The sequence below is a fragment of the Salvelinus sp. IW2-2015 genome, linkage group LG13 (genome assembly GCF_002910315.2).
Source record: "Salvelinus sp. IW2-2015 linkage group LG13, ASM291031v2, whole genome shotgun sequence".
In the NCBI taxonomy this organism is placed as follows: domain Eukaryota; kingdom Metazoa; phylum Chordata; class Actinopteri; order Salmoniformes; family Salmonidae; genus Salvelinus; species Salvelinus sp. IW2-2015.
This window is the reverse complement of record NC_036853.1, coordinates 15,595,440-15,620,862: the sequence shown is the minus strand read 5'-3', so window position 1 is coordinate 15,620,862 and position 25,423 is coordinate 15,595,440. Positions and strand designations below refer to the sequence as shown.

The following is a 25,423-nucleotide window of genomic DNA, read 5'->3' as shown; positions in this document are numbered from 1 at the left end:
CTCCCCTTCAGTCAGAACTAAGAGTCTTCCAATAGTGTTTACAGTACACTACAAACCTGACATACCAGCGCTATCTAACAGCATGTCAGAGACGATGAGTCAAGTCAGAGAATGTGGTGAGCTGTCTTGGCCTTAATGTCACGGCTCAGGCATGGCAGGCACACAGTGATTCAGCATGGCACTCAATCCAGGGAGAAAACCCACCTCCGCTTGGCTCTGCTTCCTTGTGAAATGTTCCTCTATTACACAAGCCTCTACCATAGAGCTATGAACTGGCAGATTACGGGTAATGGCCAGTTCTGGGTACTTCATGTCCAGAACTCCAGATCAAGTGCACTGATTTCAGGAGACTTGGACCAGAACTCTCAACCACTGCATAATGCTGATAGTAAATCTTCTGCAGTGCACTGCACATGGATGACATCTCTCAGACAGGTTCAGTGTCAGTACTGAATGGGTCATGCTAAATGACTGCCAATATCTAAATCAAGTCCCTCCATCTCTCCAGCCTTGATTGATATCAGGTTACTGTTGGAGATAACAGCTGACCTGGCTGGTACAGTCCCTGACTAAAGGCTTGACAAGTGGCTATTGGTCAATACTGTCTATTCAAAGATTCTACATTTAACCCCAAAAAGTGTTAAACAAATMAAAATATATTTTATATTTTTCAAAGTAGCCCACCCCTTGATGACAGCTTTTGCACACTCTTGGCATTCCCTCAACCAGCTTCACCTGGAATGCTTTTCCAACAAACTTGAGTTCCTACATATGCTGAGCACTTGTTGGCTGCTTTTCCTTCACTCTGCAGTCCAACTCATTCGAAACCATCTCAATTGTGTTGAGGTCGGGTGATTGTGGAGGCCAGGTCATCTGATGCAGCACTCCATCACTCTCCTTCTTGGTCAAATATCCCTTACACAGCCTGGAGGTGTGTTGGGTCATTGTCCTGTTGAAAAACAAATGAAAGTCCCACTTAGCGTAAACCAGATGAGAAGGTAAACCAGATGAGAAGGCGTATCACTGCAGAATGCTGTGGTAGCCATGCTGGTTAAGTGTGCCTTTAATTTTAAATAAATCACTGACAGTGTCAGCAGAAAAGCACCCCCACATCATCACACCTCCTCCTCCATGTTTCACAGTTGGAACCACACATGTGGAGATAATCTGTTCACCTACTCTGCATCTCACAAAGACATGGTGGTTGGAACCAAAAATCTCACATTTGGACTCATCAGACCAAAGGACAGATTTCCACTGGTCTAATGTCCATTGCTCGTGTTTCTTGGCCCAAGCAAGTCCCTTCTTCTTATTGGTGTTCTTTATTGGTGTCCTTTAGTAGTGGTTTCTTTATACCACCCCTACCTTATCACAACACAACTGATTGGCTCAAACGCATTAAGAAGGAAAGAAATTCCACAAATTAACTGTCATCAAAGGCAAATTGTGACTACTTTGAAGAATCTCAAATAAAAAATATATTTTGATTTGTTTAGCACTTTTTTGCTTACTACATTATTCCATATGTGTTATTTCATAGTTTTGATGTCTTAACTGTTATTCTACAATGTAGAAATAGTAAAAATAAAGAAAAACCCTTGAATGAGTAGGTGTGTCCAAACTTTTGACTGGTACTGTATATCTATATGTTTTTTAATATTATTTTTTGCTGCAGCACCCATACTTCCCGTGACTATGCTAATAGGCAAACGTTAAGACAGGCTACTGTGGAGTTTGGAGGATTATTGAGTTCACATTCTCCTAGCACTTTAAAAACTATACCCGTTCTGACAACATGCTTTGTTCAGTGTCCCTCGATTCTCTCTCTTCATGTCTTCAATGACTCACACCTGATGATGCAGTGTATTGCGTCATATACTGCTATATACTGTAGCTGGGCAAGTGGCCACTATTTGATAGCTCCTCATTGTTTGGTATTATTACCATGCAAGCCTGTTGCCGGCCCCTGTTCTACATCATCTGTTGTTGGGTGGAAACACCAGTCGGTTGGATTTTATATGGCCCTCATTTCCTGAACTCCTTCCCTAGACCTAAACATACACTGAGGCCCCAGTCCTAGTGCCTCAGTGCAGGCCATTCATGTCCCTCCAGATGGTTCTATTCAGAGCTGGCCTAAATATCCCTCCCAAATCTGTCTGTGTGGGGATGTGCTGGAACACCTTACCATAGAGGCTACAAGCCTGACTCTGGACACCTATTGTTCTCAGCAGAAATGAAGCAGACAATTCTACTATGAGTCTTCTCTTCTCAGAGCTGGGGCCAAATCACACACAGACAAACACACATATCCCTCCAGTAAAATACTACAAATATTTTGGATAAACTCAGGTTTGATAATAAGGACAAGAACAGCATGTCTTGACAGTATCATTGGAAATGAACATAATTTCTTATATCCAACCATAACTCTATACAGACTAAATAAGTATACCAGGTTAAGATTGGATTTTCTGCTGATCTGGAGAGAATATGAATCTGGAGAGAATCTGGAGAGATCTGGAGAGAATAAGAAAATATGAAAATAATGAATCTGTTCTGAAATAATGGGTCTGTTCTGTTCAGTGGTCATAGCTCCAGATTCCTCAGGGCCAGATGTCTACACTAATGTACTAGTGGAAGCCCGCGAGGACGCTATGAATGGTACAATGCAGAGAAACAGCACCAGAGCACTGTTGATTAACGTAAACATCCTGCTTGCGTGTGTGTGTGTGTGCACATGTGGATGGTGATTACCATGACAACATTGAGTGTGTTAGATCAGAGTGTGCGGTCCACCACCGTACATCACTGGTGCCGAGCTCCCTGCCATACAGGACTCTATACCAGGCGGTATCAGAACAAGGCCCTAAAAATTATCAAAGACTCCAGCCACACAAGTCATAGACTGTTCTCTTTGCTACTACACGGCAAGCGCTACCGATGCACCAAGTCTGGAACCAACAGCACCCTGAACAGCTTCTATCCCCAAGCTATAAGACTGCTAAATAGTTAACCAAATAGCTACCCGGACAATCTGCATTGACGCTGTTCAGGGTGCTGAACACTGCTACTGCTTATTATCTATCCTCTTGCCTAGTCATTACTCATAGTGTATTTATTCCTCGTGTTATTATTTTTCTCTCTGCATTATTGGGAAGGGATCATAAGTAAGCATTTTACTGTTAGTCTACACCTGTTGTTCAAGAAGCATGTGACAAATAAAATTGGATTTGATTTGACCACAGATACAAACATTGTCTTAGGCAACGTGTTGACAGAGTTGGGATCAGATAAGGCATTCAATCAGCATTGATAGGAATTCCAATATTTACTCTCTATAGGGCTCCCGAGTGGTGCAGCGGTCTAAGGCACTGCATCTCAGTGCAAGAGGTGACACTACAGTCCCTGGTTTGAATCCAGGCTGTATCACATCCGGTCATGATGGGGAGTCCCATAGTCCCATGCAATTGGCCCAGCATCGTCCGGGTTTGGCCGTGGTATGCCGTCATTGTAAATAAGAATTTGTTCTTAATTGACTTAACTAGTTAAATAAAAAAAATCCACATCAGAGAAATGGCTTGTGTGTGTTCTACAGCTGTTCTTTGTCTCTCATTGAGAGAGGCATGCTAATCATCATTGGTGGTTCAAAGGAACCTCTAGGGAAATATATTCTAATACAGGCTAAAAAGTGTATTCCCACACAGGATTCTTGCAGTCAGCTTTAAAGTCACATACATAATGTAACCTGCCACATTCTACAGTATAGTGAATGCTTATGTGCCAACTCTCAGCAACTGATGATTTTGTTTCCTAAATACTTAAAACCAGTTGGAAGTCATTATCTTTAATTGCAACTTTTGCCAGAAAGACTGCATTCATCTGTGACAAGTAGTTTCATGACTTAGGCACAACCGATATCTGTGTAACAGTTTAGCTTCCTTGCCTCTCCTCGTCCCTATCTGGGCTCGAACCAGGGACCCTCTGCACACATCGACAACAGTCACCCTCGAAGCACCGTTACCCATCGCTCCACAAAAGCCGCGACCCTTGCGGCCCTTGCAGAGCAAAGGAAACAATTACTTTAAGGTCTCAGAGCGAGTGACGTCACCGATTGAAACGCTATTAGCGCGCATCCCGCTAACTAGCTAGCCATTTCACACCGGTTACATCTGCATAATGACTGGTGCAGACCTAGGGCTATGTTTTCGGCTGGCGTTAAGCCAGATCAATTGTCAAACGCACGCTCATTTGCAATTTCAACATGTTATAGCTGGCACTCTTTTATTTTCAAACCCCAGCCCCAAGATTGGTAATTTACCTGTTTTATATGAGCTTGCTTGCGATGAGGTGGGAGCAGTGGCAATATCTGAGGCGTGTCCTTAAAAACATGCTCCAAAGTGCCCATTTCAGTATGCGCTGGTGGGGATATTTATGACCAACCAAAAGCCGATCTTAAGCCTCGTTCACTTCACCCCATTAGTACTCCGTTACGTTGCGCCAGTTGTCTTGCATTTCAACGGACATGTCCACAATGGATTGAAAACGCAATGCCCCCTTGCGTTTGAAGTCTCCGTTGCTAGACAGACACCTCGTACGCTGACATTTTTCAAACTTTGTCTTCAGTTCAGGAAGAGTCCGTCGAAAAACAGAGAAGAAGATATGTGGTTTTCAGTGATGGGCTGGTTGAGAGAATGCCAAGAGTGTGCAAAGCTGTCATCAAGGCAAAGGGTGGCTTCCTGCTTTTACCTCCACACCATCATAGTCCTTGATTTGTTTAGCACTTTTTTGGTTACTGTGTGTTATTTCATAGTTTTGATGTCTTCGCTATTATTCTACAATATAGAACATAGTAAAAATAAAGAAAAACCCTTGAATGAGTAGGTGTGTCCAAACTTTTGACTGGTACTGTATATAGAAACAAAAACAAAAAATCACAACATTTGTGAACTAGGCTTTTATTACTCCTGTATGAGCTGAGAAAGTGAATCCTCAGCAAGCCAGTCAGGTGGGAACCCTCAGGACACATGACTTCACATATGTACGTACGCAACATCGAAAACATTGAAAATGTATGCACTCACTACTGTAAATCCCTTTGGATAAGAGCGTCTGCTAAATTATAAAAATGTACATGTAAATGTTAAAATCACTTAGCGTGATTGAGGAGGCAGAGAGGACCTGATGAAACCTACTGCACCAACCACTCAGTGGCTCTTAAGGGAATTGGATCATTCTGATGTGGATGTCATGTCTAGGACAACAGCGCTAATACCTGAGCCAATCATGTGGTGGTTCCTCATTTGTTATGGTTGAGTGTCGATGGGTGTCAGTGGTAGGGTGTAACTTTGTCATAGTAGATGAATAAGCAACATCATTACTAATTATATTACTGGCCATCAATTTATTTATTCTTGACCAAACTTTGTTTTTATTTTAGTCATCTGTTTAGCACTGATTCAAAAATTCTGTTTTCCATGCGTTATGCAACTGCAAACAGTAGTTTATGGAATTTTTAAACAAATGACATGTTGAACAGGCATTTCCTAATGGCTTGGCATGGTTCATTGTACCAACAGACATGTTTGTGTATTACAAGTCAACTCCATTTTCTGTGTGTTTGTGTAAAACAGCATGACCATAATGATGGTAATGAGAGAGTGTGACACCATTGGATGCTTCCCCAGTGTCAACAATTCCAGGGAAGAGCCTACTCAGCTATTCCATCCCAGGGGTGTGAAGAGGCAATGCGTTTCGCTGTGTGTTCTGTCTGACATTGACATACATGATTGCAATGAATGGGGGATGAATCTGCCCCTGTTTTACTCTGCTGATTGCTTCACCCCAGGAGCACCATCCCAGTCAGTGGGCTCAGCTGGGGAACACACTGCAAGTTGGATTAACTAACTACAACTTTACCACCTCATTGTCCCCTTCAGGGTTTATGACCCATGCTATGAGCCTCCATCTCCACTTTATAGAGCATTGTTTGAGTATGTAGAGAGAGGCCCTATTATAGTCTGGAGAGGGCTGCACTCTGCAGGAGTTTGGCACAAGTTTCCATTGGATGGAGTGGAGAGAGCAAAGGAATATTTAAATATGATGCCTCCTGTAACAGCAAGAATTCTCGTCAAGCAATGATACAGCTACAATATGATTAATATACAGTAAAGACTGGCAGTGCTTTAAGCTAAAGTTGTCTGTTGTCCAACTTGATATACACGCCACCTCTCATTTAGTGTTGCTGTGACGCAGCTGGTCAGTCAGAGTGAGCCTGGTTGTGATGGAGTGTGTCTGGCTGAGCTGAGCGGTGGGAAGAGGACACTTCAGCTGGCATAGAGAACACTTGACAAAGCACTTCTCTGCCTGAGAGGTGACCAGACTGGCCTTTACCTGGCTGGTAAGCCCAAGTAATAACTATAATGGCCTCTCTCCAATGGCCATCTCTCGTGATTGAAGAAGTTCTTTGCCAAGTTATTAATGTTATATTGTTTAACACGTAAGAAAATGTTGAAACTGATGACAATGTTTTAGATAATGTTTGATAAGTATCTTATTAAACCCTTATTTCTGTGTTTTCAAACATTTCTAACCATTCTGAACATTCTGAACATTGAGGAAAGCTTTTTTCTCAAATGAGAAAAGTGTGTGAACTGACAGCTAAATTATTTGTTCATGGCAGGGTATTCAGGCTGTGAGTCGGCCTAATAGTGCTGCACTGTATATTCCCCATTATGCCAAGTAAAAATGAAAGCGGATGACATCATCTGCTTTGGTTCCTTTAATGTGGTTTTGATGACTGGTTTGCCTCTTTGTTCTTCACGACAAACAGATGTAGCAGCCATCCTGAGTGGGTAATAATGGTGATGCTGTTCCTGGTCCTCTCCTCAGGTGACAGAGGCTCCAGGCCCCAGGGGAGGGAGAGGCTGGCCTGGCTGTAGGCTGGCAGCATGAAGCACCTAGCCATCTCCAAGTGGCTCAGTCAGCTGGGTCTGCCGCAGTACTGCACTCTGTTTGACGACGACTATGATGGGGTGGAGGTAAAAGCAGATTTCATCCTGATTCACTATGTAGACACTGCACACTCAAGCACGCACGCACATACACACACAAACACAGACACACACATAAAAGCATGCACAGTAAAGGACACATACGAAGACTCCGCTGCCTAAGCAGGTCAGTGGAAAAGACTGCTAAAGCACAGCAGTGGGATTCAAATGACCTACTTAGCTTACCAAAAGCAGTTAAAGTATACTGAACAAAAATATAAACGCAACATGCAAAGTGTTTCATGAGCTGAAACAAAAGTTCTCAGACATTTTCAATATGCCCAAAATATTATTTCTCTCAAATGTTGTGCACAAATTTTGTTTACATCCCTGTTAGTGAGCATTTCTCCTTTGCCATCACAATCCGTCCACCTAACAGGTTTGGCATATCAAAAATATGATTAACACAGGTGCACCTTGTGCTGGGGGCAATAAAAGTCCACTCTAAAATGTGCATTTTTGTCACACAACACAATGCCACTGATGTCTCAAGTTTTGATGGAGCGTGTAATTGGCATGCTGACTGTAGGAATGTCCACCAGAGTTGTTTACCATAAGCCGCCTCCAACGTCGTTTTAGAGAGTTTGGCAGTACGTCCAACTGGCCTCACAACCGCAGACCACGTGTATGATGTTGTGTGTGCGAGCGGTTTGCTGATGTCAACGTTGTGAACAGAGTGCCCTATGGTGGTGGTGGGGTTACGTTATGGGCAGGCATAAGCTATGGACAATGAACACAATTGCATTTTATTGATGGCAATTTGAATGCACAGAGATACAGTGACGAGATCCTGAGGCCCATTGTCCTGCCATTCATCCGTCGCCATCACCTAATGTTTCAGCATGATAATGCACAGCCCCATGTCGCAAGGATCTTTACACAATTCCTGGAAGCTGAAAATGACCTGCATACTCACCAGACATGTCACCCGTTGACCATGTTTGTGATTCTCTTGATTGACTTGTACAACAGTGTGTTCCAATTCCCGCCAATAGCTAGTCAAGTAGAGAGACACGGAAGCCCAGCTAGCCTAGCTAGCCTGTAGCCTAGCTGGCTTGGCAGTCTTAAATGGAGGTCGCTATTGAACGTTTTCAATGGTGCAGGAGCTGTGTTTACTTTGCTTTATTTCGGGACAATGTGGACCGCCTGGACTTTCAATGTAGCAACTGTTAGCTTGCAGTGGACTACTTAGCAAACAAGTAGTGAACCTACACATGCTACTGGGAAATCCACGCCCGCCTACTTTTTCTTTTTCTTCTACCCCAGTAGCCGGACGCCGCTCTGATCTGGTGGAAGTGTGGCCGCCGGGTAGGCTCTCCACAGCCGACTGGCCGCCACTCTGCAGGGATCCCTCCCCGAAGGGGTCTCCCCCTTCCCTGGAGAACGGAGCCAGTAGGATGCTCCTGGATGACTTTGGGGATGTTCCTGTTCTTGGCCAAACCAACCAACCATGGAGATATTTCACTTTCCATGGAGATGTTAACGGACACGGATCCAGAGGTTCTGGCATCTTCTTCCTTAGGGACTTCCGATTCACAATCGGATCCGGAGTTACCTGCGCCTTCGTCCTCTGATCTGTCTCCCTCTCCGGTGGCTCCCACCCTCATCAGACCTTGAGGCTGCCTGAGAGATCGGCCAATCCACGATGGATACTACAGCCGGCTCGGTTCCATTGGGCCCCAACGCCCTTCGGTCCTCGAGGGGTCATCTAAACCACTTGAGGTGAAAGAACGGCCAGGCCTCCCCGGCTGTTTCACCAGCTGTCATCATCGGCAGCTCTATGGTGAGAAACATATTGGTTCCCAGTGCAAAAACCCTGTGCTACCCAGGAGCACAAGTACAGGACATTACAAGGTTGCTTCCGACTGTTCTACGACAGATGCCGGGAGCTGACGCTGTCATAGTCCATTTGGGGTCAAACGACATCAGGAGGGCTAGCTCGGAAATGGACTTCTGAACATTGATTGTAAAGAACTGATTCTAGCATTGAAAGATTCCAAAAAGCGGACAAACATTTCAGGTCTGGTACCATTTTTGGGCTGCGGGTGTGAAGGATTCAGCAGCCACTGGAATTACACATCTGGCTAAAAGATTACTGTAGCTCTGTTGGAATCACTTTTATAGATAACTTTGACACCTTCTGGAAACGAAAGATACTCTATAGTCCATCTAAATCATCTTGGCTCCTCGCATTTCAAGGCTGCATTGAGACAATGACATCAATGAGCCAAGACCAGCTCAGTTAATACCTACCATTGTGACAATGAGTCGTCATAATGCTGCATCTAATGTACATTATCCCAGTGGCTTTTGCAGACCCAATGTAAGTAACTTAATTAATGTCCCCCTAACTGCTCTGAATACCTCCGTTGATCCTACAGCTATTGTATGCAGTAATCATGTGCCTATGAACCAGAGCTACACTGTTAGCACTGAGGAGGTGTGCCCTAGTAGGAAGTCCACTGTGTGCAGCTCCAATATAAATAACATTAGCAAGTCTACTTCTGATAAGCTTCCCAGTAAAACATTAAAAGCAATCAAGCAACCCATAAAAGTGCTAAAAATAGCCCATATTAACATRTGTAGCCTAAGAAACAAGGTCCATGAAGTCAATAACTTGCTTGTAACAGATGGCATTCATATTCTGACTATCACTGAAACTCACTTAGATAATACCTTTGATGATACAGTGGTAGCAATACATGGTTATAACATCTACCGAAAGACAGAAATGCCAACGGAGGCGGTGTTGCGGTCTATATTCAGAACCACTTTCCTGTAAAGCTTAGAGACGATCTCATGTTAAATACTGTTGAAGTAATATGGCTACAGGTTCATCTGCCTCACCTAAAGCCCATTCTTGTGGGAAGCTGCTATAGACCACCAAGTGCTAACAGACAGTATCTGGATAATATGTGTGAAATGGTTGATAATGTATGTGATGTCAACAGAGAACAATTTTTTCTGGAAGATTTAAATATTGACTGGCTTTCATCAAGCTGCCCACTCAAGAAAAAACATCAAACTGTAACCAGTGCCTGCAACCTGGTTCAGGTTATCAGTCAACCTACTAGGGTAGTTACAAATAGCACAGGAATGAAATCATCAACATGTTTTGATCACATCTTTACTAATGCTGCAGAAATGTGTTTTAAAGCACTATCCAAATCCATAGGATGTAGTGATCACAATCGTAGTCATATCTAGGAAAACCAAAGTTCCAAAGGCTGGGCATAATATAGTGTATAAGAGGTCATACATAAAGTTTTGTAGTGATTTTTATGTTGATGATGTAAAGAATATTTGCTGGTCTGTGGTGTGTAATGAGGAGCAACCAGACACTGCACTGGACACATTTATGAAATGTCTTATTCCAGTTACTAAGAAGTATGCACCCATTACTTTTACATTTGTGTGTATTGTTGTGAATAATTTTTAGATACTACTGCACTGTTGGAGCTAGGAACACAAGCATTTCACTACACACGCAATAACATCTGCTAAATATGTGTACGTGACCAATAAAATTTGATTTGAAAATTACTGTAAAAACTGTTAAATCCCCTTGGATTGATGAGGAATTGAAAAATTGTATGGTTGAGAGGGATGAGGCAAAAGGAATAGCAAATAAGTCTGGCAGCCCGACCGATTGGCAAACGTACTGCAAATTGAGAAATCATCGGCTCCATCATTCATTGAGTCAGATGGCTCATTCATCACAAAACCCACTGATACTGCCAACTAATTTAATGACATTTTCATTGGCAAGATTAGCAACTTAAGCATGACATGCCGGGCTATCTGCATTGTGTCCCGCCACCCACCACCCGCCAACCCCTTTTTACGCTACTGCTACTCTCTGTTCATCATATATGCATAGTCACTTTAACCATATCTACATGTACATACTACCTCAATCAGCCTGACTAACTGGTGTCTGTATGTAGCCTCGCTACTTTTATAGCCTCACTACTGTATATAGCCTGTCTTTTTACTGTTGTTTTATTTCTTTACTTACCTATTGTTCACATAATACCTTTTTTGCACTATTGATTAGAGCCTGTAAGTAAGCATTTCACTGTAAGGTCTACACCTGTTGTATTCGGTGCACGTGACAAATAAACTTTGAGTTGATTTGATGCCAGCAACAAACGCTGATACTACACATCCAAGTATATCTGACCAAATTACAGTTGGCTTAGAACAGGGCAGCACGGCTGGCCCTTAAAAGTACACGGAGAGCTAACATTAATGATATGCATGTCAATCTCTCATGGCTCAAAGTGGAAGAGAGATTCACTTCATCACCACTTGTTTTTGTAAGAAGTGTTGACAAGCTGAATGTACCAAGCTGTCTGTTTAAACTACTAGCACACAGCTTGTACACCCATCCATACAAGACATGCCACCAGAAGTCTCTTCACAATGCCCAGAACAGATTATGGGAGGMGCACAGTACAGTATAGAGCTCTATTCAACATCAGGTAACTGATGCAAGCAGTAGAATCAGATTTTAAAAAACAGGTAAAAATACACCTTATGGAACTGCGGGGAATGTGAAGAGACACACAAGGTACAGACACACGCATACACATACATTGTAATATTGCTGTATGGTGGTATTTTACATTTGTATTGTACATTGTGTATTGTAGATATGCAGTGGTGTAATAATGTTATATGTACTGTTTTGTCTTTTGTTTTATTTGTAATGTAAGTGCTTTAATGTGTTTGGACCCCAGGAAGAGTAGCTGTTCCTATGGCCGCAGCTAATGGGGATCCCTAATAAATACAAATACAAATATCCAGCAACGTCGTACTGCCATTGAAGGGGAGTGGGACATTCCACAGGCCACAATCAACAGCCTGATCAACAGCCTGTGAAATCCATAGATTAGGGCCTAATTTATTTATTTCAATTGACTGATTTTCGTATATGAATTGTAATTCAGTAAAATCTTATAAATTGTTGCATGTTGCGTTTATATTTATAAAATAAAACGAAAGTCAACAGAAGTCTATTTAATAGAAATGTGATTCATTAACTTTTTTTCCAATGCCATACTGTTGATCGTTTTTGATTTATAGATTCGATCTCCACAGAGAATGCAGTCAGCAATCCTTACATTTTTCCACAAGTCAATCCAGGGAATACAAAAACAGATAGCAATATCACTGCCCTGGGAAATCCATCACTTCTCTGAGAAAAAAACGACCTCTTACCCTGGATTCCTAAACTGCAGGCCTAAAATACAATTCTTCGTATACATTTAAAGCTGTGGCTGCCGAGGCCCAGGTGAACATGTGAGGAATGTGTGTTTGCGAGGCAGGAGTGTTTGATGGTATGTGAGCCCTGGGCTGTCGTGGTGATGGACCTGTTTGGAGCCTGTAAACAGTAGCTGTCCCCCCTCTGACCTCCAAACCAGGCTGCTGTGGACATTCCCTCTCCCTCTGCCTCTCCTAACCGCCCACCCACCCACTGTCTCCCTCCCACTGGCTCCCCCCTGTCTTCTCCCACCCCTATCTCTCTCAACCTCTGTCTTCCTTCCCTTGTCTTTCTCTCACTCTCCCTGACCACTTCCCCTGGTCTCCTCCCCCTTTCTCTTTCCTCTCGTCTCCTTCCCTCATGTATCTTATCCATACCTCCTATCTCATTCCCTGTGTCTCTCTCCACCTCCCTCTCACTCTCTGTTCCTCTGTCTCCCCCTCCGCCCAATGCACCCAGCACCTCTCCAGGGCTTCCCTTCCCTCATCCCCAGGAGACAGCAGCAGCACTGCAGTCATCTCAGAGACCCTTATTACTGGGGATTTATGACACCCACTTAACTGTTCGTTTTTGGACCCAGCTGTCTGCTGGCTGTCACAGAGGCGAAAGGGTTTTATAGTGACCAGACTTAACCCAGAGCTAACCCTCTCTCCCCAAGATTGATCCTCAGTGGTGGAAAGTCACGTCCTGACCATAGAAAGCTTTTATTTTCTATGGTAGAGTAGGTCAGGGCGTGACTGGGGGATTGTTCTAGTTTATATTATCTATGTGGGGTTCTAGGTTTATTTTCTATGTTGGTGATTTGTATGATTCCCAATTAGAGGCAGCTGGTTATCGTTGTCTCTTATTGGGGATCATACTTAAGTAGAATTTTTTCCACCTGTGGGTTATGGGATATTGTTTATGTTTAGTTGCCTGTTTGCACTACATTGTCGTCACGGTTAATTTATTCTTTATTTGTTTTGTCTTTGCTTAAGTTTCACTTTATTCATTAAAATTATGTGGAACTCAAACTACGCTGCGCCTTGGTCCGACATTCATTATTACGAACAACGTGACATGGAAAAAGTACCCAATTTCTCATACTTGAGTAAAAGTAAAGATACCTTAATAGAAAATGACTCAAGTAAAAGTGAAAGTCACCCAGTAAAATACTACTTGAGTAAAAGTCTAAAAGTCTTTGGTTCTAAATATACTTAAGTATCAAAAGTAAATGTAATTGCTAAAATATACTTATCAAAATATACTTATCAAAACTCAAAGTAAAAGTATAAATCATTTCAAATTCTTTACATTAAAGCAAGCCAGACGGCATCATCTTCTTGTTTTTTTTTCATATTTACAGACAGCCAGGGGCACACTCCAACAGTCAGACATAATTTACAAACAAACCATGTGTGTTTAGTGAGTCCGCCAGATCAGAGGCAGTAGGGATGACCAGGGAGGTTCTCTTGATATGTGCGTGAATTGGACCATTTTCCTGTCCTGCTAAGCATTCWAAATGTAACAAGTACTTTTGGGTGTCAGGGAAAATGTAKGGAGTAAAAAGTACATCATTTTCTTTAGGTATGTAGTGAAGTAAAAGTTGTCCAAAATATAAATAGTAAAGTACAGATACCCCAAAAAACTACTAAAGTAGTACATTAAAGTATTTTTACTTATTTACTTTACACCACTGCTGATCCTGTCCTGCTACAACTGTAAGTTATTTCCTCTGCGGTGATGTGACTCTATGGTGAAGGGTTAACGGACATAGGCTTGGATCAGATCTCATTAAAGGGTGAAAGTTCCATCTCATTCTTGATCCCAGTGAAAAGTGCGGCAGGTAACCTAGCAGTTAAGAGCGTTGGGCCAGTTACCGAAAGGTTTCTGGTTTGATCCCCGAGCTGACTAGGTCAAAAATCTGCCGGTGTGCCCTAATTGCTCCTGTATGTCACTCTGGATAAGAGTATCTGCTAAATGAGTAAAACATATGAAATGGAGATAAAATCAGAATGAGCTTGTCAAGCGTCTCTTAAGGGACCATATAAATGGGATGTCCTAGCACTCTGACTCATGTCAAGTGAAGGAGCTACTTGCCAAGGCCTCCATATTGCTTCAGCTTGTACTTAACCATGACTCACACTGCTTGTTTTTGTCGTCTGAGGATGATATGTTGCCTGTGGTTACCGTTACCCCATCCCTTTGTTTCACTTCTGTTTTGGCAATATGTTATTAGATGATTAACCTACAGTATATGATGACTTACCAGCTTACAGTAGATATACTCAGCTTGTTCAAAACATGTTTTGAACAATTCCTATGATGAAGGATTAAATACAGTAAATATTTTTGGGAATCCGTATTAAAGTCCATGCCTAACAGAACAGCAGTAAGAGGCCTAAGAGTTCCACCTGTCCCCACATTATAACACATACCATCCTATGTATGAGGATTTAAACTGGCTTCATAAAGCCTCCCAGTTGTCCTCTAAAAGCATTTTATAATAAGCAACACAAATTACCTTGGTAGGGTCACATGCTGTGGTCATGGATAGACAGTGTTCCCCATGTTAATCAGGCTGCAGGACAAGATCAGAGAGGCTATTAGTGAGGGTATCTTTATACCACCAGTCTGTAAACCTTCTATCCCACCGTTACAGAATAGAGAGACTTCAGAGTGAACTCTTTAGATCTCAACATAAATGAGCGTAGCTGACTTTGTTATATGCTCGGATCAATAGTTGTTAGTTATTCCAACCATGTCTTGCTTGTACTAATGAAGGCCCACAATGCCTCAGTAATGTGAAACAGAGATAATGGAGAGAGCTAATGGAATCTCCATTACTGCTCCATTAGTGGTGGAATTAAGGGAGAAAAGAGAGGGAGGGATACAAGTTCTAAAACATTTTTTAGAATGGACCTTCTATTTTAATGGTTGAATATGATACAATTATAACACAAACGTGCTTTATTTATGCCTTTCTATCAACCATTGGAGAGCATCAATCAGCCAGGAGATTGTGTGTGACGTCTCTCTGCTCCACTGCTGCTCAGACAGGTGAGAGAGATGAGGGGAGACGCATGGCTGCATGGCTGCCTTCCTCTCTGCGTTTCTGCCTTTCTGGCTGTGCAGTCTGATAACCCGCCCTGTAATGAGAGTAATGGGGAGATATCAGCACTTGCTCCTCACCCCCTGGGGACGCATTCTGCTACACCTCACCACATTTTAACGCTGGTGAGCGTCAACGTTGCTTTAACTGCCAGTCAGTCAGACCTGCCGGTGCTCCTCTCTCTGCCCATCGTCGTCTCAAGTAACCAGACAAGAAAACAACGACCCAGACCAAACCACAATTCCGCAATGCAACCCGCAGACAAAGACAACTATTCAAATATCTGCATGAGGAATTTATTGAAATGCCTGTCAGTTCTAAAGGTACTTATGTGACTACATATGGCACGGTCGGATAATGCATAGGAGAGTCTTCAGGACAGACCAAGGGCTGTTTTTGCCTATTGATGTCAGGAAGTGGGCAAGAGGGTGTGGAACTACTAGGGGCCTCTTTGGGTAAGCACTGTACACCTAAGAGCCATCAGGGGATAATGGACCCATACCAGCATAAGGCACCCAGACAGACACACACCTGCCCAGCTGCCCTGGGAAGCTGGCTGTGCCTGGGCTCCCTCTCGCTCTCTCTCCACCCGCCCCTGACATAACAGAGGCAGGACAATGCAGAAGAATGCCTGGTGATCACAAAGATCCTGGCTGAGATTCCACCGGGATAGAGCACAGATAATAGGGACAAAGACTCTAATGCACTGTGGTGGAAAACTAACTCTCTGATGCCTTAATTAAAACAATCTGGTCCAGATCACTGGTCCATTGCACCAGGGATGATAAAGGCAAAGCAAACAGACTAGCTGAGAATTTGAACTTTGCACGGTGTCATTATGAATGATGTTRTTATCATGTGACTAAAGCGAACTTGTCACTTCACTTGCATCAATAATATATACGTTATCAATGATTTGTAATTATTTGTAAGCTAACCCTGATCTCATTAAGTACATGAACGCAGAATAATTTCCTCTGTTTGGATATTTCAGTATTTTTAACACAAGCTGAAAGGCATGTTCCAAACAGCAGAAAATATCTTCTAACCAAACCTATCATTTAACTTGTCTGTTTTGTCTTGCTGTGGAACAATGCACACTGGAACCCTGAGAGAAACAAAGTGGTGTTTGTGAAGACACCACCAAGAATGTATGGTTTTGAAACCAAAGCAAGCCCCTGGTTTGAAGTGTAAGAAAGGGCACCGTTGGCAGCAGAGTGGCAGCCCAGTAATGACAGGCAGTGTGTGGTGCTGGCCTAACTAGATTAGGGGGAGGAGAGGACACACTCAGTTTGGAGGGAGGGGAAAGGTGTCCTTGGTGTCTGCCTGGCTAAAAACGGTCCTGTCTAGCCCCCGAAGAAGGCTGTTGTAGTTGAAATGTTGTCTGCATTGTGGTACAGTTTGGTATACTTCGCAGGCTTGTAATTTGCAGGCTTTCTTTCCTTCTTCATATTGCCTAACCCTTCACCCATCCATCTCTGCAGGACCTGTTGCACCTGAATGAGCTGGATCTGCTGGAGCTGGGGGTCCGTAACCACCTCCACCGCATCCACCTCCTCACGAGCATCCAGATACTGCAGGAGAGCGAGAGGAGGAGAGGTCAGTGGCTCAACATCTCACTGGTAGTTATCTTCCTATACCAAACCTGTTCATGAAAAATATACTTTGTTGGTCTGTTCACATTATGAGTCACTGTTGTTGTGACTCAAATCCTGAAAAGTAATTCCCACTGAAATATTCCCAGTTATTCCTTTTGAAAGCCACAATATTACAGCATACATTTTGAGCTGTTGTTTGCTAAATGCAATATGCCGTGCATATGCCACATACTGTAACACGCACTGCCGATGCACTTACACTTCTTTGGATGTGAAAGTAGGGAAAGTGGCCGTGCTTTAACAAGAGAAGTGTCTTTCTCTTCCAACACTCACACGGCTGACCAAACAGGAGCAGGCCTTATCATGGCTGTTTTCACAGACTGGCTCAGGCCCTGTTTGTCTGGTTCCCAGCCCTCCCTCCCGCTGTCTCCCCCTGTCCGGTCCTCTGTTTGTGTTGGGAAGCGCAGGCCCCATAATGTGTTTGGAAGTATAGAGAGAATAGAGAGGATAGGCCTAGTGAGGAACAAGACCCCCGGCACTCTCCCAYCAGCCACTGCCACCCCACGGCCCCACCTTTCTGGTCCAGGGGTCAGAGGAGAGGCCCCTCCAGAGAAACAGTGTTGTGCTGAATAGTAGCTGACACTTTTCTTATAGTCAMCAGGGAAAACGATGTGCCCTAGTTAAAGGCTATAGACTTTTTCCTGGCCATCTGAGTGAATAAAGTCACCAGTGACTTGACTCATCAGTGACTTGATGAGGATAATCAACAGTTTTCATGTTTTTTCTTTTCTTCTCCGATTCTTATCCCTTGACGCCACCTATAAAGACAAGAGAAGMTAATGAGGTGTTCAGCTGTAAGTCATGAAAGCACCATGAGGCTGATGGCAACACGTAGGGATTACTGAGATAAGACAGACAGGCATCATGCTCCTGGGAACAGAGAAAGAAATCAAAACAGTCTCATTTACTGTAAACACAGGTATTGTGTCACGCAAAGGCATGCTTCCGCCTTGGGTGAGTGGGATGTATGTACAGCACCACACACATATCACAGCATTATACTCCTACAACCACAGTGGAACACACAAACACCTCAGGTGGCCGGTAGCACCATAATTGGGAGGACGGGCTCATAGTAATGGCTGGAAAATAATAAATTGAATGGTATGAAACACATGGTTTCCATGTGTTTGATCCCATTCCATTTACTCCATTCCAGCTATTATTATTATTATTATTATGAGCCATCCTCCCCTCAGCAGTGTCCTGACACACACACACACACACACACACACACACACACACACACACACACACACACACACACACACACACACACACACAAGGTCTACCCAGGCAGCTGTAAGAGTTGGAGCAGTGGTGACTGCCCTGAGGCAGGTGTCCTGCTGTGTATAATTAACTCTAGAGAAGTGGGGATGAGGACTCATGCATTATACACCAACTCCCTACTGTTGCTATGGCTTCTGCCAAGAGAATGACATTTGGTTTAGAATATTCTAGTAAGGCCGTTTTGTCAATATTCCATTCCTAATAAAAGACACTTCTTGTTTTTATGGGTCTGCAATAAGTGGCTTTGGGCTGCTGGTAAATCCTGTTGTAGCACCTGAGAGGGTTTGTGGTAAAAGGGTCATCCATTCTCATGTTGCACCATCCATCCACACCACAAGTTTAAATGCATCTCTCACAAACGATCAGAAAAGCAAACTTGCAGGGAGTGTTAGTCAATGGTRTGTGGATTCAGGGATAGTGCTAAATAGACTGAGGATGGCTGACTTRACTCACGTGACTCACAGCGAGGGAGAGCTGTGACACACTGGTCTGGACAGGAGACTGTTGCAGAAATGTGCTCCTGAATGTGCTGAGCTTAAATGTTTTCTTTTTTTTTTTAAGTATTAGTACCTCACGCTGTTTGGATTTRAAAATCCAACAGTTGTATTGGAAGGGGACGGTGCTCACGGGCTGTGTGTGGCTGTCCATGTGGGTGTTTCAGTGAGAAAGACACAAGGAGAACCAATCAGTAAAAAAAGCACATCCCCTTCATTATCGACGCATCGTGCCCGACAACATGAAAATAGCCTTTTCAGACTCTGAAGTCAGGAGGACTTTGTCACGCCCTGACCTTAGAGAGTCTTTTTATTCTCTATTTTGGTTAGGTCAGGGTGTGACTAGGGTGGGTACTCTAGTTTTTTGTATTTCTATGTTGGCCTGGTATGGTTCCCAATCAGAGGCAGCTGTCTATCGTTGTCTCTGATTGGGGATCATATTTAGGCAGCCTTTTTTCCACCTGTTGTGTGTGGGATCTTATTTATGTGTAGTTGCCTGTGAGCACTGCTTRAACTTCAAGTTGGTTTATTCTTTATTGTTTTTTTKGTGAGTTTCATTGATTAAATCATGTGGAACTCTACGCACGCTGCGCCTTGGTCCATTTATTCAACAAACGACCGTGACAGTGTTGTTAGGTGTTAGCCAGACTAAAATAGATTAGCCTTCTGTTATTCTGACTGTTATCTTTTCTCTTTGAGGAGTCTGAGCTCTGAGACAAATATGGCACATTCAACATTGTGATTCAGTAATGTAAAGCAGATGGATAAGTTGCCTCAAAACGATTAGAATGGAATTGTCACTATTGAAAAGTATTGAATTTCTACTGAACATATTTCCCATGCAGTACTGTGTTCCACAGAAGTAGATTAAATGTTTCAGTCATGCTGGGTGTTTTTTTCATATGATAAATTGAAATACAAGCTCTGGAACTTTGGCGGTTTGCTGGTTGTGACAATGTGTAGTTCATACATGCATAATCTGTGAGCAGAATTACTGTTTTACCCCAATTAGCCACGAAATTCCTAGTTTGAAAGTGACTGTTTTTCTGGAAGCTGTGCTGCGCCATTTCTCCCAAATTGTCCCCCACATGGGCCAGCCCCTTACCAATTTGAGTTCAACCAATGAGCTTCAGCCCCTCGCCATATGAGTGACAGCAAGCAAGATGCACTTGATAAACCCACAGCAGAGCGAAAGAGAGAGCAATGACATGGTGCACATATGTGACGTAGTACACCATTTTCAGGGACCACTTTTGACTCATGAGTGCTACTTTCAGAACTACTGGCTAAAAAAGTACACAAAAGTACCAGAGAATATTTAATCAAATGATCATCATTTTAAACATTSAAGCACATTGTCATTTCATGCTTTATGACTTTTGTGAAATGCCCTCTCATAACCCACTGTWTCCAAGCCAAATATATGTTATTAGTATCAGGCTAAGATTCAAAAGCCTTGTGTTTAGAGTCGTAAACAATGCCTCTTTTCGATTAGGGAGACTTTTAAAATAGGTTTTCATAATATTTGTTATATTTAATTTATTCCTTTAGTATTCTACAGACTTCTAAACATACGTAACATTGCTTTTCTTGGGAAAAAAACATAATGCATCCCGTTTTTTGGTCCTAATGCTCCTATAAGATTCCTTACTGAGCATTTAAGTCACCACACAGCATCGACATAGATGACAGGCCAGAGAATCGCTGAGAGCAGGTAGTATAAGCCTACCATTAAATGGAGAGTTGGCATGCTGCCTTCCCTTCTATTAGGGCAGATTGTCTATGTACAGTATTTGTTCAAGTTAATGGCATCCTTTGGAAATTGCAAACTCATCTTGTGACCCAGATAAGAGCATTTGAAAGACATAGCACTTTCATCTCTGAGAATTAGAAACACTGCAAAAAAAGTTAGCTGCAATAAATAAAGGTATAAGATCAATGTTATACTAGTCTTTGCCCAGTGAGTCCCACACTATGATCATTTAGTCTCATCATGACATACAGCAATCCTCTCTGCATTGCCCCTCAGGTCCTGAAGGTGACATGTGATGTCACAGACATGGCCATGATTGATGGGATGGTTATGGAAACTATTGTGAGATCCAGATTATGACAGCATGGGGATGAAATGCTTGTGGGTTGGATAGAAAGAGATTGAAGTGTCCGATGTGATAACAACAATGCCTGCTACTATTACAACAAGATGCCTTTTGAAACTTCATGAGATCAACGTGTTGTGATTGAGGAGGGCGTTCTCCGAGTGGTCCCAGTTCCCATGTCTCCTCTGTCACATGGGGCGGGACAGTGGAAGGTTTGACGGTTAGTGGTGAGAGAGTTCAGTCTGTCCAGACCAGACTAGCTATGATCGTCACCAACATAAACACAGTCCTCCATTGTCAACAGCTGGGCATGCTGCGTAGAGAGATAGAGAGAGAGAGAGAGAGAGGAGAAGAGAAGAAGGAAGGGAGGAGAGAAAGAGGAAGGAGAGAGCAGAAGGAGAGAAGAGAGAGAGAGAGAGTGAGAGAGAGAGGATGAGAGAGAGAGGAGAAGATGGAGAGAGAGGAGAGAAGAGAGAGAGAGAGAGAGGAGAGAGAGAGAGAGGAGAAGAGAGAGAGAAGGAGAGAAGAAGAGATGAGAGAGGAGAGAGAGAGAGAAGAGAGAGGGAAGAGAAGAGAGAGAGGAGAGAGAGGAGAGGAGAGAGAGAGAGAGAGAGAGAGGAGAGAGAGAGAGAGAGGAAAGAGAGAAGAGAGAAGAAGAGAGAGAGAGGAGAGAGAGAGAGAAGAAAGAGAGAGAGAGATGAGAGAGAAAGAGAGAAGCTCCGTATGGAAAACAACTGGCCTAATGATCTCTTCTTAGTGCTGATAGCTGATTGTAAAACAGCAAACCAAGTTTAAGCAGCGTCGTTGCAATCCAAGGCCATCCACCAGCCTGCTGCATTAGCCACCATGCTACACAGCATTGTCACTGACACAGGGCCATCCATTATTTTTACAACACGCACTGCGACTGGACAGCCATAGTTTTTGTGCTGTTGGGTCTCAGCCATTCCTCTTCACACTGTGTGGACTCCCCTTGGTGACAGCTGATAGACACTCTACTAACATTGTGGCTGCTTTGCGTGATGTATTGTTGTCTCTACCTTCTTGCCCTTGTGCTGCTGTCTGTGCCCAATAATGTTTGACCCTGTTTTGTGCTGCTACCATGTTGTGCTGCTGACATGTTTTGTTGCTACCATGTTGTTGTCATGTTTTTGTCCTACCATGCTATTGTAACGGATGTGAAATGGCTAGCTAGTTCGGTGTGCGCGCTAATAGCTTTCAATCGGTTACGTCACTCGCTTGTGAGACCTTGAAGTAGTGGTCCGTCCTCCGCCCCGGGCGCGAATCAGGACCTTCTGCACACGTCAACAACTGACACCCACGAAGCATCGTTACCCATCGCTCCACAAAGGCCCGGCCCTTGCAGAGCGATGGTAAGATGCTTCTGGTCGTAGGTGTCAGTTTGACGTGTGCAGAAGGTCCCTGATTCGCGCCCGGGGCGGGAGACGGACTAAAGTTAAACTGTTACATTGATGCTGTTGACCCGGATCACTGGTTGCTGCGAAAAGGGGAGGGTGTGAGGTGAATGGATGTGAAATGGCTAGCTAGTTAGCGGTGGTGCGCGCTAATAGCGTTTCAATCGTTACATCACTCGTTTGAGACCTTGAAGTAGTGGTTCCCCTTGCTCTGCAAGGGCTGCGGCCTTTGTGGAGCGATGGGTAACGATGCTTCGTGGGTGTCAGTTGTTGATGTGTGCAGAAGGTCCCTGGTTCGCGCCCGGGGCGAGGGGACGGACTAAAGTTAAACTGTTACACTATGTTGTTGTCTAAGGCCTCTCTTTATGTAGTGTTGTGTCTCTTGTCGTGATGTGTGTTTTGTCCTATATTTGTATTTTATTTTATTTTATTTAGATTTTTAATCCCAGCCCCCGTCCCCGCAGGAGGCCTTTTGCCTTTTGGTAGGCCGTCATTGTAATAAAGAATTTGTTTCTTAACTGACTTGCCTAGTTAAATAAAGGTTAAATAAAATAAACAAATGTAACAGGTCGTCAGTAGTGTGAGAAGATAGATGGACAGAAATTCAGCAGCATGCTGATGAGCTATTATTTGTCCCTGACGGAAAATACGAGTTACCATGGTGAGAGAATTCCACCATGGAGACTGTGGACCAAACATTGGTCATAACTGAATAACAGAGAATTTTATGAGTTGGTGTTGTAGTTGAGTCATATTTAGCTTAACCTGGTCCCACTAACGTTGTTCTGTTATCAGAAGAGTGTTCACCAACAGAGTTAGGATGATGCAGTAACACTGTGGTTGTGTAGCCCCTGGTTTGATCACAGGTTAAATATCCACTCCTCCAAAGAAATGGATTCCATGCCAACTGAAGTACAACACATCCTTGAATTTATACGCCGTTAAAAGTTATGGAATGAGGCGTTCTTTAAAACAAGGATAGTTTACATGTGCTGATAAACTGTTCTTCTTCTCAGCCTTGGGTACTGGGCGGAGAGGGACGTCTTCAGATTTACATACTGTCCTCTACTCAGATCGAAACTACAGCATAGGGAAAAGACTGTTAGAGAAACAGTCTTAGTAGACATCCAGTACTTCCCTGTACAAAAACATTTCCCTTTACAGAACAAAATCACAATAGTGATTTTCCCCAGAGGGAACTTGGTTATGATTGACAGCTCATGGGCATGGGATGGCTGGCTCCTGAGTCATGGTGGCTGTTAATGGGCATCAACAGGCAGTGCTGTGAGTAACCACCAGCAGATTACAGATCAGGGTCTTGACTCAGAGCAAATAATGGGTGGAGGAGTGATCAGAGGAGTGATTTCCTGGAAATGCCCTCCTTTCTTTACAACCATGTGAGAAATGGGATGGATCAGGACTTTTGGATCTTTTCAGAGGGGAAAAAAGCATAGCACCTGGCATCCAAACGTTCCCTCGGTGAGTGCATGTGCACTGGAGAGAGTTTGTGTGTGTGTGTGTAACGAACGTCGTCGGGAGAAGGAGAAGAGGACCAAGGTGCAGCGTGGTAAGTATTCATAATACGGTATTTTAATAAATATGAACACTCTAACAAAACAACAACACAACAAACTAACAGTTCTGTAAGGTGACGAAAAACATTAAACAGAAAATAATCACCCACAACTCAAAGTGGGAAAACAGACAACGATAGACAGCTGCCTCTGATTGAGAACCACACACGGCCAAACACAAAGAAATAGACAACATAGAACACCAGACATAGAATGCCCACCCAAACTCACGCCCTGACCAACCAAAATAGAGACATAAAAAAGATCTCTACGGTCAGGGCATCGTTACACTCCAGCTCTATATTGACAGTACCCCCCCCCAAAGGTGCGGACTCCGGCCGCAAAACCTGAACCTATAGGGGAGGGTCTGGGTGGGCATTTCACCGCGGTGGCGGCTCTGGTGTGGGACGTGGACCCCGCTCCACCTTAGTCTTGGCCCACTTAGGTGGCGCCTCTGGAGCGGGGACCCTTACCGCCGACCCCGGACCGGGGACCCTCGCAGCGGGCCCCGGACAGGAGGGCGACCCTGGCTGCTCCGGACAGGAGGGAGACTCTGGCTGCTCCAGACAGGAGGGAGACTCTGGCTGCTCCGGACAGGAGGGACACTCTGGCTGCTCCGGACAGGAGGGAGACTCTGGCTGCGTGTGTGTGTGTGTCCCTTGCGTGTGTAACAGTATAACTTTAGTCCGTCCCCTCGCCCCGACCCGGGCGCGAACCAGGGACTCTCTGCACACATCAACAACAGTCACCAACGAAGCATCGTTACCCATCGCTCCACAAAATCCACGGCCCTTGCAGAGCAAGGGGAACCACTACTTCAAGGTCTCAAAGCGAGTGACGTAACCGATTGRAACGCTATTAGCGCGCACCACCGCAAACTAGCTAGCCATTTCACATCCGTTACACGTGCATGCATGTGTGTGTATGTAGTTGAGGTGCCTGAGGACACCCAGGTCAAAAGATAGCACCAGGTCTGTACAGTGTCACTCAATGAMAAGCTGTGCCAAGCCAGACTTCACCAATACATAAAGGAGAACACACAGACACTGTCTACATTATCAACAATTCTCTAATTGGTTCATGTCAAAGAAAATGACTTTGACTGATTGAAGTTACATCACATAGTATGCCATTCTGTTTATGTAACATTTCTATACTAAACACGTTTCATATTTGTAATGTGTGAAACATTTTTAGATACCTGACACCTTGATAAATGAGGGGTGTTATGAGGTATACTCATCTAGAGTATAGTCCTGGCAGGTGCAGTGAAACKGTCTGATTCCAGATGTCTTTCCAGTGTATGCCTGGTGTGTGTCTCTGTGTGTGTCTGTCCTCCTGACCAATGCCTGACTTTGACTGAAATAGTTGACGTTACTCATGTTGGGTGCCATTACTGTTTATATTTAGGTGCAGGAGCTCCACAATACTTTTTAGCTAATATTCTACAAGAGGAAATGCAGTAGAACCTTTGAGCTCCTGCCCAA

At 43.7% G+C, this 25,423-nt stretch overlaps 1 protein-coding gene across 3 annotated transcripts in view; it reads left to right on the top strand.

Moving 5' to 3' along the window:
- The window catches only part of LOC111972192 (breast cancer anti-estrogen resistance protein 3-like), a 92,767-nt gene that overhangs the window by 4,539 nt on the left and 62,805 nt on the right, over positions 1-25,423 (top strand). The window contains exons 2-3 of one of the 3 annotated variants that reach the window (XM_023999085.3): positions 6,889-7,037; positions 16,891-17,005. In XM_023999085.3, coding sequence (XP_023854853.1) covers positions 6,948-7,037; positions 16,891-17,005 — 205 coding nt within the window. In that variant the 5' untranslated portion in view covers positions 6,889-6,947. Of the gene's footprint in view, positions 1-6,829; positions 7,038-16,890; positions 17,029-25,423 lie in introns of those variants that run through there. The other 2 variants (XM_023999087.3, XM_023999089.3) reach the window with 2 other exon arrangements.